Genomic DNA, 15,452 nt, shown 5'->3' on the forward strand with positions numbered 1-15,452 from the left:
GCTAGGCATGGTGGTGCACACTTGTAATCCTAGCTACTTGGGAGGCCCAGGCAGGAGGATCACTTGAACCTGGGAGGCCAGAGGTTACAGTGAGCCGATATTGCACCACTGCACACTCCAGCCTGGGTGACACAGCAAGACTGTCTCAAAAAAAAAAAAAAAAAAAAAGGTGGGTGGCACGGTGGCTCACGCCTGTAATCTGTAATCCCAACACTGGGAGGCCAAGTCTGACAGATGATTTAGGGTCAGGAGTTCAAGACCAGTCTGGTCAACATGGTGAAACCCCATCTCCACTAAAAATACAAAAAATTAAGGTGGGGTGGTGCGCGTGCAACTGTCATCCCAGCGACTTGGGAGGCCAAGGCAGAACTGCTTGAACCCAGGAGGCGGAGGCTGCAGTGAGCCAAGATCATGCCACTGCACTCCAGCTTGGACAACGGAGTGAGACTCTTTATCTCAAAAAACAATTTTTTTTAAAAAAATGGTTCTCAATGCGAATCCCCCACAAAATCAAGCAAACTGTACTGCTTAGAAACAGAACTCAGGCCCAGGGTACAAGACCAGCCTGTGCAACATGGCAAAACCCTGTCTCTGTTTAAAAATACAAAAATTAGTCTGGCGTGGTACTGTGCGCCTATAGTCCCAGCTACTAGGGAGGCTAAGGCAGGAGGTTGGCTTGAGACTGGGGTGTTGAGGCTGCAGTGAGCCGAGATTGCGCCACTATACTCTAACCTCAGGGACAGAGTGAGACCCTGTTTCAAAAAAAAGAAGGCGGATCCTCACCCCACCTTCCTGATCTGCTGTCACTGGGCTGTGCTGCTCTGGGGAAAGGTCCCTCAAGTGGGCCTTCCTCACCCTCAGCACAGGCTGAAGTTTCGTGGTTTCTCTCCCCTCAGTCTGACTCTAAATTATTAAGACTCCTTCGTATAATTTGTCCTTAGGGAGAGGCACCTCCAAGTTGGACATAGAAATGCAGTGTCCAGCGGTCCGCTCTGCTGTCTCAAAGTCTTCCGATAGGAGTGTGTGCACTTTTCACACCCACAGAGAGAGGCTGCCTCAGCCTGTCACCCTTCGCCAAACATAAGTCCCAGTAGCTGATGGAGAGCCGCCCTTGAGTCCTTTCCTGGTGTCTAACTCACCCCGTTTCCTCTGGGATCCATGCTTGAGGTCCCCCCACGTGACTGTTGATCATAAATCTTGTTGCAGAGAGAAGCTGGGCTTGGCGTGGGGTCAAGAGCCTGCCAGCCACCGGAACAGAATGGAGTGGGAAGCGGAGTAAACTGCAGGTTGAGGCTGCTGGTTTAGCGGGCCTCCTCCCGCCTCCGCTTCCTCCTCCACGTGATCGTGATCATTTCCTCTAGGACAGTCTTGGCATATTTCGTTCCGTATGGAAGCGATGGCCTGGGAGGACTGGGTGGGAGTTGGCGTATGTGAGCGAATGACTCACAGGCTTCAGAGAGTGAAAACTATCGGTCAGAAGACCAGCGGAGAATCTCTGCCAGGGAAATTCACAAGGACGGGGGAATTTGCACTTCCTGACTCTGAAGGCCAAGTGGGCTGCCCCTGGCCCTCCTCTCCCCAGCCCCCAGCATCAAAGAGAGGAGCAAGAAACTGAGTCCAAGTACCACACTTGAATCTGTCTAACCCAACACCCAGAATCAGATACGCCTGTTGCCTTAGGGTCAGTCCCCACCCCAACCACGAAGAGGAGGGGTAAGGACGTTTACACGTGGTGCCTTGTGCTCCGGCTGCTGCACCCGGACTTCACGATGTCTGCATAACTTCCGAACCCAGTTTTGCAGCCCCGCCCCTAGAGTCTCCCTCAAGGGTGTCTGGCCTTGGCGCTTTTCAGATTGGCTTTTTAAACGGAAGGAGGTGGGCCAGGGGCGGGGTTCCTTGGTCTTTTACTTGTGAATGGTGTGCCTGGTTTGCTCTCTTCCGGGCGTGGAGGTGTGCGTGCTGCAGGCCCCTCCATGGACGTCGTCTGGTCAGTACCTGTCTCCTGGAGGAAATGGAGAGCTGCCCAGGAGGGAGAGGGTGGAGGTGTCTTGCTCTGGCTCACAGTCATTTTCTTTGTTGTCCTGTGCCCCCAACCCAGAAACCCCATTGGTGTATTCGCTGTCCCCACGTGTTCAGCCACGGAGGGAGAGACGCACTTCCACCTAAACTGGCTCACACCGCTTGGCCATGAACGTGGGGGCGGCCGGGGGCGGCTCGCGGCATCCCTAGCGTGACAAGAGCCGGCGCTGCCCCACCCCGTTCCCCGGTGGAGTGCGCTCCGGCAGGATCCAGCTGCTCTCCGAGAGAATCCAGGGGTTGACGCAAAAGCCCGAGGAGCGGAGCCCTGCTCCCGGGAGACGCCCGAATGGAGCGGGATCTAGCCCCGCCCAAGAGCAACCTCTGCTCGGCCAGGCCCCGTTTCCCCACCCTGGGGAACCCGTGCAGCAGCCGGGGCCATGGAGCCACCGAGGGCGTCCACCGGCCCGGCCGGATCGACCCCGACGCACGGTGCCGCAGCCTCTGGGAAGGATCCCCTGCCTCCCGCGCCCAGCGGCCGCCGCCCCCTGGCGAGTCCCAGCGGCGCGGCCACTGCGGCCCGCCCCCGGCCCCGCGGACCACTTTACGGCGGAGGTCGCGCCGCACAGCGGGCTGCCGTAAAGCGCTCCGAGGCGGAGCCGCCGCCGTGCCGCCCGGGCTCCTCAGCCTGACCGGCCCGCGCGCACGATGGCCAGCGCCGCGCCGCGGGTCCGCTACCTGGCGGGCTTTTGCTGCCCTCCCGGGGGCCTGGCGGCGAGCAAGTCCCGCGTGCTGTGCCACGGGGCGGAGGTCTTCCTGTCCACCGGGAGGGAGTTCGTCTACGTGTACGACCAGGAGGGCGGGCTGCTGACCGTGAGCGCCGGCCCGCGGGGACGGGAGGGGCCGGGCGGGGGCGGCGGTTCGCGTGAAAATGAAGACCGCGGGCCCGCGCGTCCCGTCGGCCTGACGTGCGCCCCGGTCCGCAGGCGGCGTTCCGGTTCCCCGACCAGGTGTGGCACCTGGAGCTGCTGGCGCCGCGCAGGCTGCTGTACGCGCTGTGCGCGCGGAGGGGCCTTTACTGCCTGTCGCTGGACCGCCCGGGCAGGAGCAGGTGAGGGCGGGCCGCGGCCTCCCGCACGCGCCCGCCGCCCCCGGGCTGCCGCTCTGAAGCCTTGGCCGCCATCCCTACCCACGTGTGGAGCCCCTGCCCCCAGCACTCTTTCTGGAAGTGTCTCACAGCCCTTAGTTAGCGGGGTTCGGATGGTTCGCCCGCGGTGGGGCGCCAGATCCTTTGGGCCCCGGTGGCCGGGCGCCGTCTGGTGAGACACGCCCCCGAGGCCGCGTCTTTATTAGAGGGAGGAGAAGGCAAAAGCGCCGTGACCTCGAGTCGCTGATGAGTGGAGACCCTCTGGGTGGGAAGGAAGAGAGCTCGGCGCAGAGCCTGCAGCTGCTGAGCGCAGCCCGGGCGGTAGAGGGGGCAGCCCGGGCGCAGGCCGGACGGTTCTGTGCTGAGGGTGCCGGTTCGGGCTGGTTTTGGATGCGTTGCTGCTGCTTGTACTTCATTCCGTTGGATGCCTGGGTGCTTTCTGGGTACTTCGTGTCCTCTGTGTACCAGCGGAGTCCCTGGGGAAGGTGGGAGGCCGTGTGGCAGATGGACTGCTGAGCAGCCTTGAGGGTCACTGAGGGGACCTATGAGGCAGCCTGCTCCATGCCAGGTTATTGTGAAGAGAACCTGGGAATCCCACCCTGACCAGGCCTGACCAGTGTGTTCTTTGTTCTCGAAGGTCTACGAGCCAGGATGACAGGGACAGTGAGGACAGTGACCAGACTTGCCCTGTGATCCCTGTGGACCCCGATGCCTGCGTCCTTCCCGATGCTGCACTGTGCGCATTCACCGTCCTGGACAGTGTGCTGGTCACCCTGGTGCAGGGCCCTGCCCGGTGGAAGATGCAGCTGTTTGAGCGGCCCTCTCCAGGGGAGGACCCCCGGCCAGAAGGCCAGATGGGTGAGGTGGAGCTGTCCACCTACACCCCGCCAGCCGGGGTCCCAGGAAAGCCTGCAGCCCCCCAGTTCCTCCCAGTGCTGTGCTGTGTGTCACCATCAGGCTCCAGGGTCCCACATGACCTTGGGGGCTCCGGGGGCTTCTCACTGGAGGACGCCCTCTTTGGTCTCCTCTTTGGAGCCGATGCCACCCTCCTGCAGTCACCTGTGGTCCTCTGTGGTCTCCCTGATGGGCAGCTCTGCTGTGTGATCCTGAAGGCCCTGGTCACCTCCAGCTCAGCCCCTGGTGACCCAAATGGCCTTGTCAAGATCCTCCATCACCTGGAGGAGCCTGTCATCTTCATAGGGGCCCTGAAGACAGAGCCACAGGCTGCAGAAGCTGCAGAGAATTTGCTGCCTGACGAGGATGTGCACTCTGACTGCCTGGTGGCCCTTGGTCACCTGGGCCGGATGCTGGCCATCAAGGCCCGCTGGGAAGAGTCCGGGAAGCTGGTGCCTGAGCTGCGGGAGTACCGCCTCCCAGGCCCTGTGCTCTGCGCTGCCTGTGGCGGGGGTGGCCTCGTGTACCACAGCACCCCTTCTGACCTCTATGTGGTGGATCCGTCTCGGGGAAGCACCCTGCTGAGTGCTGAGCAGCCCGATGAAGGCCCAGGAGGCCTGCCCTCCGTGCTGCGTCCAGCCAGTCTGAACATCTGCAGCGTCGTCTCACTGTCCGTGTCTCCCAGGATGCAGGGAGGTACGAGCGGCTGTCTGAAATGAAAGAGGGGAGTCCAGGGTGGAGCCTCCTTTTTGACTGTCTTCTGCCATCAGGCCACCTCCCTCTCCTGGGCTTGTTCTTTTGCAAGGCTGACGGATGCTGGCACAGCCTAGTGGTTAACTCCCTTCTTGTCTCTGGGTCAGGCAGGGGCTGGTGGTGGGTCTGCGTGTTGCTCTGCCTTTGGGGGATCTAGGGTGTGGCCCTCTGCCTGGTAGGGGCTGAGTGCGCTGCTAGCTGGCTGCGGACTCAGAGGAAACTGAATCTTGGGGTCCGCCACACGCACCTCCTCAGCAGGTCCTGTGTGGTGAGCAGCTGAGGGAGGTCTGTTCTGGACCTGCCCTTCTTCCACAGGCTGCACACGCCTGCCCGTGTCACAGTGTGGCCTGCCTGTGAGTCTGCTCTGGATCGAAGGCGGATAGCGTCATAGGGCTCGAGTTCTGGGTTTTCCACAGAAAAAGGCAGAGAGGGTTTTACCTGTGTGCCCAATGCTGGGGTGAAAGGAATAGAGCCACTCCCTAGCCCACCAGTGCATTTTTTCCTGAGTGTACTCGTGAGCATGCTAAAAAATTTCGCCATGGAAAATACACAGTAGGAGAGAAGGGCTTCGAAGGGAAAAGCCAGACTCTCCACTGCGGAAGAGGCGGCTGCAGATGGGGTCAGAGATGGGGAGGCTCGGGGCCACCGACCGAAGCCCAGCGTGCGGACAGCGCCTGTGTCTATCTCGAGACTTTCTCTTCCTCACTGGACACTGGCCTTGGCCTTCTGCCAACTTCTGTCCTGGAGCCCAGGGAAACCACTGAGTGTCACATGCTTGCCCCCCCAGCCTGCCGACCAGGCTCCATGTGTATCCGTCACCAGGTGGCACTGAGCTCCTGGCCCTGTCTGCCAAAGGCCGCCTGCTGACCTGCACCCTGGACCTGGAATCAGAGATGCCTGGCTCAGCCAGGATGACCGCGGAGAGTGCAGGCCGGAAGATTAAGGAGCTGCTGTCTGGAATAGGCAACATCTCTGAGAGGTGAGCAGCCGGGCTCGGGCCGGGCAGAGGCTGGTGCAGCATCCTCGGGAGGTCGTGTCCCTGTACGGGGTCGTCCTGGGTCTGGGAGTCCTCGGGTGCCAATGGACCAGGCCAGGCCATTTCTTGGCCTCTTCTTTTGAGAGGGAGTCTCATTTTGTCACTCAGGCTGCAGTGCGGTGGTGCAATCACCGTTCATTGTAACGTCCTCCTCCAGGGTTCAAGCAATTCTCCTGCCTCAGCCACCCAAGTAGTTGGGATTACAGGCGCCTGCCACCACGCCTGGCTAATTTTTGTATTTTTAGTAGAAATGGAGTTTCACCACGTTGCCCAAGCTGGTCTCGAACTCCTGGGTTCAAGTGATTCACCTGCCTTGGCCTCTCAAAGTGCTGGGATTACAGGCGAGCCCCCATGCCCTGCCATTATTTGTCCTCTTAAGAGGACACTGCTTGATGACAGGCTGCCCAGCTGCCTGCCTCTGGAAGATGAGCTGGTACCACCCCCCAGCACCCCACACTTTCTCCCTAGTGGGGCACAGGAGACATCCCCTGCTGAGTCCTCACCCTTCCTGTTCTCAGCGCAGGACCAGCATGCTTTTCCTCCCGCAGCGCCGGCCTTGGGATGTTCAGAGAGAACACGGAGTGCGCAGCGTCCCTGCACCCCTCGCATGACCACTGGGGCACAAGAGCGAGGGCCTGCCCCTCCACGTCCCTGTGGTTCAGGGCTGTTTCTGTGGTGCCTGCCACCCCTCTGCCTATCGCTGTGAAGCCCACGAGGGAGAAAAGAGGCCCGCTAGGAACATCTGGGGGAGCCGAGGGCAACATTCCACCTGGCCCCTGCGTGGCCCAGACGTGGGTGGCGAGCTGGCACCTGGCAGTTAGCCTAGGCCCCCGCTAGCACCAGCTCCAGCTCCATCTTCTGTCCCCTTTCCTCCTGTGGCCCAAGAGGAGAGGTCTGGTCAGATGGCTGGAGGTGGCTTCCAGAGAGGATCTGTGTGGGTGGGACCAGCAGAGGCAGGCTCCTGGGGCGGGGTCACTCTGGCGTGGCTCCACCCCCACCACATTCAGTGCTTACCAGGCCTGAGTTGAGACGTAGCACCCGGTGCTGTGGGCGTCCCCCCTCTCTTGGGGGTCGTGTCTATCCTTCGCAGAGTGTCTTTTCTGAAGAAAGCGGTCGACCAGCGGAACAAGGCCCTGACAAGCCTCAACGAGGCCATGAACGTGAGCTGTGCGCTGCTGTCGAGCGGTGCGGGTCCCAGGCCCATCTCCTGCACCACCAGCACCGCCTGGAGCCGCCTGCAGACACAGGACGTGCTGATGGCCACCTGTGTGCTGGAGAACCGCAGCGACTTCAGCCTGGACCAGGGGTGGACCCTGTGCATCCAGGTGCTCACCAGCTCCCGTGCCCTCGACCTGGACTCGGCCTGCTCGGCCATCACCTACACCATCCCCGTGGACCGGCTTGGCCCCGGCACTCGGCGGGAGGTGACGCTACCCCTGGGCCCTGGTGAGGATGGTGGGCTCGACCTGCCCGTGACCGTATCCTGCACACTCTTCTACAGCCTCAGGGAGGTGGTGGGCGGGGCCCTGGCCCCTTCGGACTCTGAGGACCCCTTTTTAGATGAGTGCTCCTCCGACGTGCTGCCCGAGCAAGAGGGTGTCTGCCTGCCCCTGAGCAGGTACACAGTGGACATGCTGCAATGCCTGCGCTTCCCTGGCCTGGCCCCGCCACACACACGGGCCCCCTCCTTGCTCGGCCCGCCGAGTGACCCTGTGGCCACTTTTCTGGAAGCTTGTCGGGAGTCAGGCAGCCAGCCATCAGGACCCACCTCCCTGCGGGCCGAGTACCTGCCCCCGTCTGTGGCCTCCATCAAGGTGTCAGCGGAGCTGCTCAGGGCTGCGTTGGAGGACGGCCACTCAGGTTAGTGGCACTGATTGGCTTTGCTCAGTGAAGTCCTTGGGACTTTTTGTTGTTGTTTAGGAGACAGGGCCTTGCTCTGTTGCCCAGGCTGGAGTGCAGTGGTACAATCGTGGCTCACTGCAGCGGGAAGTGATCTTCCCATCTGGGCCTCCCAAAGTGCTGGGATTACCCGCGTGAGCCACTCCACCCCGCCCACCTCAGGCCTGTGGACATGGGCTATTCCTCCCTCTTCCAGCTGCTCCTGGGGCAGCCTGGCCCCCAGCCCAGCGAGCTCTGCTCAGAAATGAGCTTCGTTTGCGTCCTGTCCGCTGTTAGGATCTGGCCTTACGTGGTGCCCTCTCACCATGTGTATTTCTTTTAAATTGTGTTTTTTAAACCTATATATGGAAGCATAACCTAAATACAGAAGAGTCACAAAGGAGCCACACTGTGGGCTTCACAGCTTGGGCACCTGGGAAGGGCGTCAGTTGTGCTCACCCCAAAACCTGGCACCGTTCATCAGGCATGGGTGTGAGCTCCAGAGTGGAGTGTGTGGTCCCATCTCTCTGCCCTTTGCTCCCCCATGTGTGTGAGGCCCTCTGTTCCAGGTGCACGTGTCACCCTTGTGATGCAGTAGGGTGTGTGGATGGTTTCTGGATTTGGGCTTGTGCAGAGAGGGCAGCCGCAGCCATCCCATGGGGTGTTTCTGCCTGGTGCCGGGGTGGAGCCACCTGCTTCTAGCATCCGCCCCCAGCAGCGTCGGCAGGTCCCCCCCAAGTGAGGATTTCTCCTTCCACGGGTCGTCACTGCCACCACCGTCGTAGAACTTGCTCAGTGAGGAAGTCGAGCGGCGGCAGCTCCTTCCTTCCTCGGGGTCAGCTGGCCACGCCGCAGCTCAGGGTGGGGCTTTGAGCAGCTGGGATGCCGAGATTGCTCTGGGAGGCAACCTTGGGGCCATCACGCGGGTCCCCGCCTGGTCGGATCGGGCTGAGCTCTCCCGGTGCCTCCCCTCCAGGCGTGCCCCTGTGCTGTGCCACCCTGCAGTGGCTCCTGGCTGAGAATGCTGCTGTGGATGTTGTAAGGGCCCGAGCACTATCTTCCGTCCAGGGAGTGGCCCCTGATGGCGCTGATGTTCACCTCATCGTCCGAGAGGCAAGCAGGGGTTCAGGGAAACGAGTGTCAGCGCCAGCGGTTCTCGGAGTGGGGCCCCTGGCGGGAGGAACACTCCCCCTGGGCGGGGGCCCAGCAGCCTTTCCCCAGCCCTCCAGAGGGCTCTGATGTGACCTTTTCCCTTCACACCAAGCAGACCCCACTCGGGCAGGGAGGGCCTTGCAGCTCAGATCCCCAAGGACTGTCCCTGTCCCCGATGGGGGCCCCTTTCCCCTGCACATACTGAAGTCATAGCGGGGTCCACAGTGCTGCTGGGTGACACCTGTACCCCTGGAGCAGCCGCCACTAATCCCCCACTAACCCCCTGCACTGCCAGAGGGCTCGGGACCCATCGTGGAAGCTGCTGAGTGGCAAATGGCGCTGCTGCTCCCTGGCCCCTGTCGTGCACACCTTTCAGTGACTCGTGACTGTAGTGCCAACATCACCTCCAGCAGATCCTCACGTCCCACCTGCAGAGGCTCTTGAAGAGCAGCCCAGGTTGCCAGGTCACGTGTGTCCCTGAAGACGGGCAAGGCTGCCTGGGGCTCGGAGTCTGCACGTGTTTTTCTTTGTTTGAGACAGAGGCTGGAGTTCAGTAGCTCACTGCAACCTCCACCTCCCTGGTTTCAAGTGATCCTCCTGCCTCAGCCTCCTGAGTAGCTGGAGGCGCGTGTCACCACACCCAGCTAATTTTTCTTTTTCTTTTTTTTTTTTGAGACGGAATTTTGCTCTTGTTACCCAGGCTGGAGTGCAATGGCGCGATCTCGGCTCACCGCAACCTCCGCCTCCTGGGTTCAGGCAATTCTCCTGCCTCAGCCTCCTGAGTAGCTGGGATTACAGGCACGCGCCACCATGCCCAGCTAATTCTTTTTGTATTTTTAGTAGAGATGGGGTTTCACCATGTTGACCAGGATGGTCTCAATCTCTTGACCTCGTGATCCACCCGCCTCGGCCTCCCAAAGTGCTGGGATCACAGGCGTGAGCCACCGCGCCTGGCCGGTCTCGATCTCTTGACCTCATGATCCACCCGCCTCGGCCTCCCAAAGTGCTGGGATTACAGGCGTGAGCCACCACGCCCGGCAATTTTTCTATTTTTAGTAAAGATGGAGTTTCACCATGTTGGCCAGGTCTTGAACTCCTGACCTCACGTGATCCGCCCTCCTCGGCCTCCCAAAGTGTTAGGATTACAGGCTTGGGCCACCACACCCGGCCCGGTGCCTACACTTGGAATCAAGCCTTGGCTCTCAGGTACCTTGGCTGCCCACTACATAGCCCTTTCAGCCCTGAGGCTAGGTCTGGTGGTGGCACTGCGGGTAGGTGCTGATAGCCCTGTGGAAGAGCCACAGAGGACAGTGTCCTCTGTGGCTCCCAGGCCCCTGGCATCTCACTTCATGTGCTGGGTATGGAGAATAAGCCTGGCTTCCTGGCTCTTGGCCTGTTCTTGCCATTCTTTGTTGTCCAGCTCGGCTCAGTCCAAACTTACTAAGGGAGAGGTGGCTATCCCATAGACAGGCCCAACAGCTGCTGGTGCCCACGCCAGTGCCCTGACCCTGCTGCAGATGTGATCTGTGATGCCCAGTGTGGGGGTGGGTCTGGGCTCCCAAGGGCATGGCAGGATCTACATGTAGGCTGTCCACAAGGCGCAGGAGCTGGCCTCATCCTCAGTGGTCTGAGTGGACCACAGCACAGCAGTGGTCTCCTGGAGTGGGCCCCAGTCTGGCTCAAGGCCCTGCGTGGATTCCTTGGTCTGAGGGACAGGGTCTTCCTGGACACATCTGTGTGCACACAAGCGGGTTCTTGCCATTGGTTGGAGGCTGGTTCTTCAGGTAGAAAAACTCAGACCAGGGTACTGAGCTCTGCCCGCCTTCAGGGTATAGGACAGCCCAGGGCAGGGGTTGGGACCCTCCCAAGCCTCATATGCTGCCAGCTGGGGAGGGTCCCATGTAGCCTTGAGCCCCCAGGGCAGGTGGGAGTGCCATAGGCAGGTGGTGAGGCAGCTCATGTGTTGCAGGTGGCCATGACTGACATCTGCCCAGCAGGGCCCATCCAGGCCGTGGAGATTCAGGTGGAAAGCTCCTCTCTGGCTGACATGTGCAGGGCGCACCACGCCGTCATCGGGCGCATGCAGGTATGTGGGCTTCTCAGGAAGGAGGCTAGGGTCTGTGGGTTGCTCACTGAGGTCCTTGATGGAACCCTGTAACTGCTGGCTTCCGGGTCTGCGGCTCCCCGCAAGGGAACTGTTGGAAGAGGCATGCCCGCTCTGCGGCTGAGTGCGGTGTTCGCGGTGGGGCTGTGGGCGATGAGAGTCGTGGGGCAGACCCTCTCAGGAGGCCAACGTGTGCCGCCGCCCCCGGCCACCTGCAGGTCCAAGCACTGCCAGGGCTGCCGGGCCAGTGGGTTTCTATTTGTGACCTGTGGGGTGGGCCTGAGGTCTCCTCCCTTCCCCTGGCTGGGCAGAGGCTGGTGGAGAGGCCGCGGCCTGGGCATGGATCCTGGAACCAGGTGTTGGGAGCCTACACGTCTTTGCCAAGAGAGTGGAGTTTGTAGCCTGCCCCACTCACAGCCCCAGGGGTTCCCTGGCACAGGAATAGCTGCTTCCATGCTGTGCCTAGAGCCAGCTTGGGCCAGCAGTGCCAGATCTGAGAAGCAGCTCTTGAAGTTCCGAGCTAAAGTCTACGCTGGTGCCCCTGGCAGGGCAGCTGTCAGGCCCGCCCACTAGGACTGTAGTGCAGCTGCGGCCCATAGTGGGTCTGCAGTGACTCTAGAAACCGTTTTCAGAGTTAGTTGTTAGGGGTGGTCCCTGCCTCACTGCACCCAGGCTTGTTATTGATCTGCATGCCCAGGCCTGCCCAAGCCTGAGACCCAGGGCCTGTGGCCTGATGCCAGCTCAACTCCTGTGGGCGCCGTGGTGATGATGCCTGGTGACCAGGCCCTGTGGCGAGCAGTGGCTCTACCCAGCCCCGGCCGGTGGCTCAGATGGTCGACCCCAGTGAGCACGCCGCTTCACACAGCACCAGGACCCGGAGATCTTGTTTGGTGCAAGGACCCTGCAGCCTGCACCGTGACACTGCTGTGACCCTGACGAGCATGTCACACAGCACCGTGACCCCAGTGATCTCACGGCAGCACAGTGGGGCTGCCTGGGCTTGGGGGTCTCATCCTGAGTGCTGGGAGGCTGGTGGGGTGGTGCTCTGTCAGAGGAGGCTCTGTCCACTGGGCTGTCTGGTCCCCAAGAACATCCTGTCCCCTGCCGAGAGCAGAGCTCCAGCCCTGGGTTTGTGTCCAGATGTCTCTCTTCTTACAAGAACACAGGTGTGTGGGGTCAGACCCACCCCAGTGACCTCATCTTGATCACCTGCAGAGACCCCATTTCCAGGCGCAGCCAGGTTCTGAGTGCTGGCACTAGGGCTTCCATGTGAATGTGGGGGGCCTGAGTCACCCCAGAGGAAACCACACACTGCCGCTGCCTCCTGGACACAGATGACCTTGGTGTCCCCCGACGGCCAGGCGCCCGTTCCACACACAGGAGTGCTCTCAGGACCCTGCCCGGCGCACGGCAGCTGCCAGCACTTCGGGAACCAGGCGGGCCAGTGCTGCCCCTCAGGGTGGTGGGGTCTCTTCCGGGTTGTTTTACTCTAGGGTCTGCAGGGCCTCACTGCCCAGGCTCGTCTGGAAATTTATTTTTATTTACTTGTGTATTTATTTGAGACAGAGTCTTATTCTATCACCCAGGCTGGAGTGCAGGGGTGATATCTCTGCTCACTGCAACCTCCACCTCCCAGGTCGAAGGGATTCTTCTGCCTCAGCCTCCCAAGTAGCTGGGATTACAGGCTCCCACCACCACATCCGGCTAATTTCTTTGTATTTTTAGTAGAGATGCGGTTTCACCATATTGGTAGGCTGGTCTCGAACTCCTTATCTCAAGTTAACCACCTGCCTAGGCCTCCTAAAGTGCTGGGATTACAAGTGTGAGCCACCACGCCCGGTCCCATCTGAGAATTCGAGTCCGAGCCCAGGGAGTGGGTGCCACAGCCCACAGTGGGCTGTACTGCAGGAATGAGTGAATGGCCAGGCCAGGGTCTCCGCCCAAGACACTGAGGCAGCTCCCGGCTGGTCTGTGCTCCTGAGTGGCCCGAAGGCCAGGATGGGAGAAGGGGGCAGGTAGGCAGGTATGGATCTGCACAGCGTGTGGCTCTTGGGGACAGGGAAGATCCCAGCAGTGAAGAAGAAAGAACCAAACAAATTCATTTCCAAGAAACTGTCAGGCCAGGGGCCCTGCCCTGCCACTCTGGAGGGCAGGAAGTTGAGGTGAACAGCAGGGTGGAAAACAGCAAAGTGCCGGGCGGGGGCGAGGCCGGGAGCAGAACTGGGCAGAGGGGAGGGAGAGGGTCACCCTGCTCCAAGAGAAGTGGGGGCAGGTGCTAGGGTACATCCTCTCCAGCGTGGTCCTTGTCCCCCCAGACGATGGTGACAGAGCAGGCCGCCCAGGGCTCCAGTGCTCCTGATCTGCGTGTGCAGTATCTCCGCCAGATCCACGCCAACCACGAGGTGAGCACCTGGTCCAGGCCGTCCCTCCACCTGGGTAGCCGGGAGCGCCCCTCACCAGGCCCCCGTCCAGTCACCTGGGGTCTGTGAAGTCCTCACAGCACACGAGTGTGGCTCCCACGGGCCAGGGGCGGAGTTGAACGGTCACAGCTGTTTCCTGCGCCTCATCATACCTGAGGGCCGGTGTCTGGGCCAGGCTGCATGTCCCATGTTTGAAGGTTCTTTCTCGGACCACCTGCCACTTCCCAAGTATGGTCCTGAAGTGGTGGGTCCCTCAGAGGCACCAGTGACATCCCCAGGGCCAGGTGGCGCCTGAGCTGAGGCTGTTCCACTGCAGACGCTGCTGCGGGAGGTGCAGACCCTGCGCGACCGGCTCTGTACCGAGGACGAGGCCAGCTCTTGCGCCACCGCCCAGAGGCTGCTGCAGGTGTATCGGCAGCTGCGACACCCCAGCCTTGTCCTGCTGTGACCCCACGGGGCTGCCCCGGCCACGGCTCTGGCTGCGATTCCAGACTCTGTAACAGCCCCCCGGGCCTGAGTAGTTTTCGAGGAAAGCTGAGTGGGCCCCGGCCAGAGCTGTGGAAGGTCGGGGAAGGTGTGACCTGCCTATGGAGGAGAACGGGAAAGTGCTTGGAGGCCGTGGAATGCAAAGCAGATGCTGACTGGGAGCTACCGAGGCGGGCTGTGAACCTGGCGGGTCCAGCTTCGCATCCTCTGCTGGTGGCTCCTCTCCTGACTGCGGCCTCCGCACTCACCTTCCTCCTGGCCAGCTGCCTTCCCACCGCAGCAGCAGCCCCTGGGCCAGGAGGTGATGGGGACATTCTGGACCCAAGCGCCGGAAAAACAGGGTTTCTGGGGTTTGGACTGGGGTCGGTTTGTAACTGTTGCTGCCACTTCACCAGGAGCACCACTGCCCCTCTGGGTGGCACTGTCAGGCACCCATGGTACCCTTGTCACACTGTCCACACCTGCCCAGCTGCCCACACTGGGACCCCGAGGTGGGAGGGTGCTCCCTGAAACCAAAGCACAAAGCACCATGCAGGCAGCTCCTGCCAGTGCCCGTGGCTCTGAGCCACAAGGAAGGGCCATCGGGCGGCCTGTGGCCGGAACGCTTAACAGTGAGGGACCTCCGGCCGGGCTGCACCCAGCACTGTGCACTATTTTCAGGGCCACTCAGGGTGGGGCTGTGGCCCGGGGGTGCCCTGAGCTCCAGCCCCCAGCCTCCTCCCTCAGCCTGGGCTACCGCCCAGCTCCTGGTGCTGGCGTTTTCATCGGAGGCGGGGAGACCTCATCCTTCCTCCTGTGGGTGCTCGCGCCGCTCCCACCGCAGGCACTGTCTGATGAGAGTGGGTGGGAGCCGTGAGGCGCTTCTCTGCTGTGACAAATGACCCTGTCTGTGAAACTTCAGGCCTCTGCTGGTTTTTTTAACCCCTTCCCACCCTCTCTCTGGGTCCCTTCAGAGCTAGGGCACTACTTGGAGCCCCCAGCACTGGGGTCGCCTCCAAGGGAAGAAGTGTTCTCTGTGACCCAGTCACCTTCACGGAGACCTGGGGCACTGCCTGGCGGCTCCTGCCTTCCTCTCTGAGGAGTAGGAGGGGCCTATGAGGTGCTGCCAGTCAGGGTTTGTCGCCCTCAGGGCTGACATCCAGGAAGCAGGCTCAGCTGGTGACACTGGTAACCCGGCCCTGCCCAGGTCTGTGCTCCTGGGGAGAGCTGGGGCTGAGCGAGCCGCCCCTAAGGAGGGCCTGCCCCTCTTAGCATCCCGCCGTGCTCCAGGGCCGTCCTCTGCCACCCCTGGCAGGTGCCTCTGGCTCTGACCTTTGTCCAGTGCTGGTGCCCGTGTCTTGTTCTGAGTATCAGGGAGAGTGAGGGGCTAGACCAGCCCGTGGGTTCTCCTGAACAGGCCCTGGATGAGTGGGCAGAGGACTGTCCAGGGCCTGTGTCCACCCGCCTGGGGGAGGGGGAATCTGTCCGGGACTGTGCCAGCCTTTCATTCGCCTTCACAGGCCACAGGGATCCCAGAGTTGGCAGATCTGGGTCTCTTGCAGGACTCACCTCCCCACCCCCAGCCGG

The 15,452-nt window shown here is 61.4% G+C and overlaps 1 protein-coding gene across 2 annotated transcripts; it reads left to right on the forward strand.

Annotated features, from left to right (window-relative positions):
• Positions 1-1,903: 1,903 nt before the first annotated feature.
• On the forward strand, positions 1,904-14,966 carry FAAP100 (FA core complex associated protein 100). 2 transcript variants are annotated; one of them, XM_012452738.2, is made up of 9 exons: positions 2,705-2,889; positions 3,003-3,127; positions 3,801-4,753; positions 5,633-5,789; positions 6,937-7,706; positions 8,701-8,837; positions 10,846-10,962; positions 13,296-13,382; positions 13,717-14,966. In XM_012452738.2, exons 1-9 carry the CDS (start codon positions 2,725-2,727, stop codon positions 13,846-13,848), a joined length of 2,643 nt encoding a protein of 880 aa, XP_012308161.2. In that variant the 5' UTR covers positions 2,705-2,724; the 3' UTR covers positions 13,849-14,966. The 2 variants fall into 2 exon arrangements, with proteins under 2 accessions (XP_012308162.2, XP_012308161.2); XM_012452739.3 differs by lacking the exons at positions 2,705-2,889; positions 3,003-3,127 and adding an exon at positions 1,904-1,987 and having other exon boundaries at positions 13,717-14,963.
• Positions 14,967-15,452: the final 486 nt, after the last annotated feature.

Source organism: Aotus nancymaae, unplaced genomic scaffold (genome assembly GCF_030222135.1).
Source record: "Aotus nancymaae isolate 86718 unplaced genomic scaffold, 86718_ANA_hifiasm-v0.15.2.pri h1tg000089l, whole genome shotgun sequence".
Lineage (NCBI taxonomy): Eukaryota > Metazoa > Chordata > Mammalia > Primates > Aotidae > Aotus > Aotus nancymaae.

What these genes read in the sequence shown, in the direction of transcription:
- FAAP100 (XM_012452738.2), top strand. Translation starts at nt 2,725, where the DNA reads ATGGCCAGCGCCGCGCCGCGGGTCCGCTACCTGGCGGGCTTTTGCTGC. An exon ending in CCGTCATCGGGCGCATGCAG is followed by an intron (nt 10,963 to 13,295) that starts GTATGTGGGCTT and finishes TTGTCCCCCCAG; the next exon opens with ACGATGGTGACAGAGCAGGC. An exon ending in AGATCCACGCCAACCACGAG is followed by an intron (nt 13,383 to 13,716) that starts GTGAGCACCTGG and finishes GTTCCACTGCAG; the next exon opens with ACGCTGCTGCGGGAGGTGCA.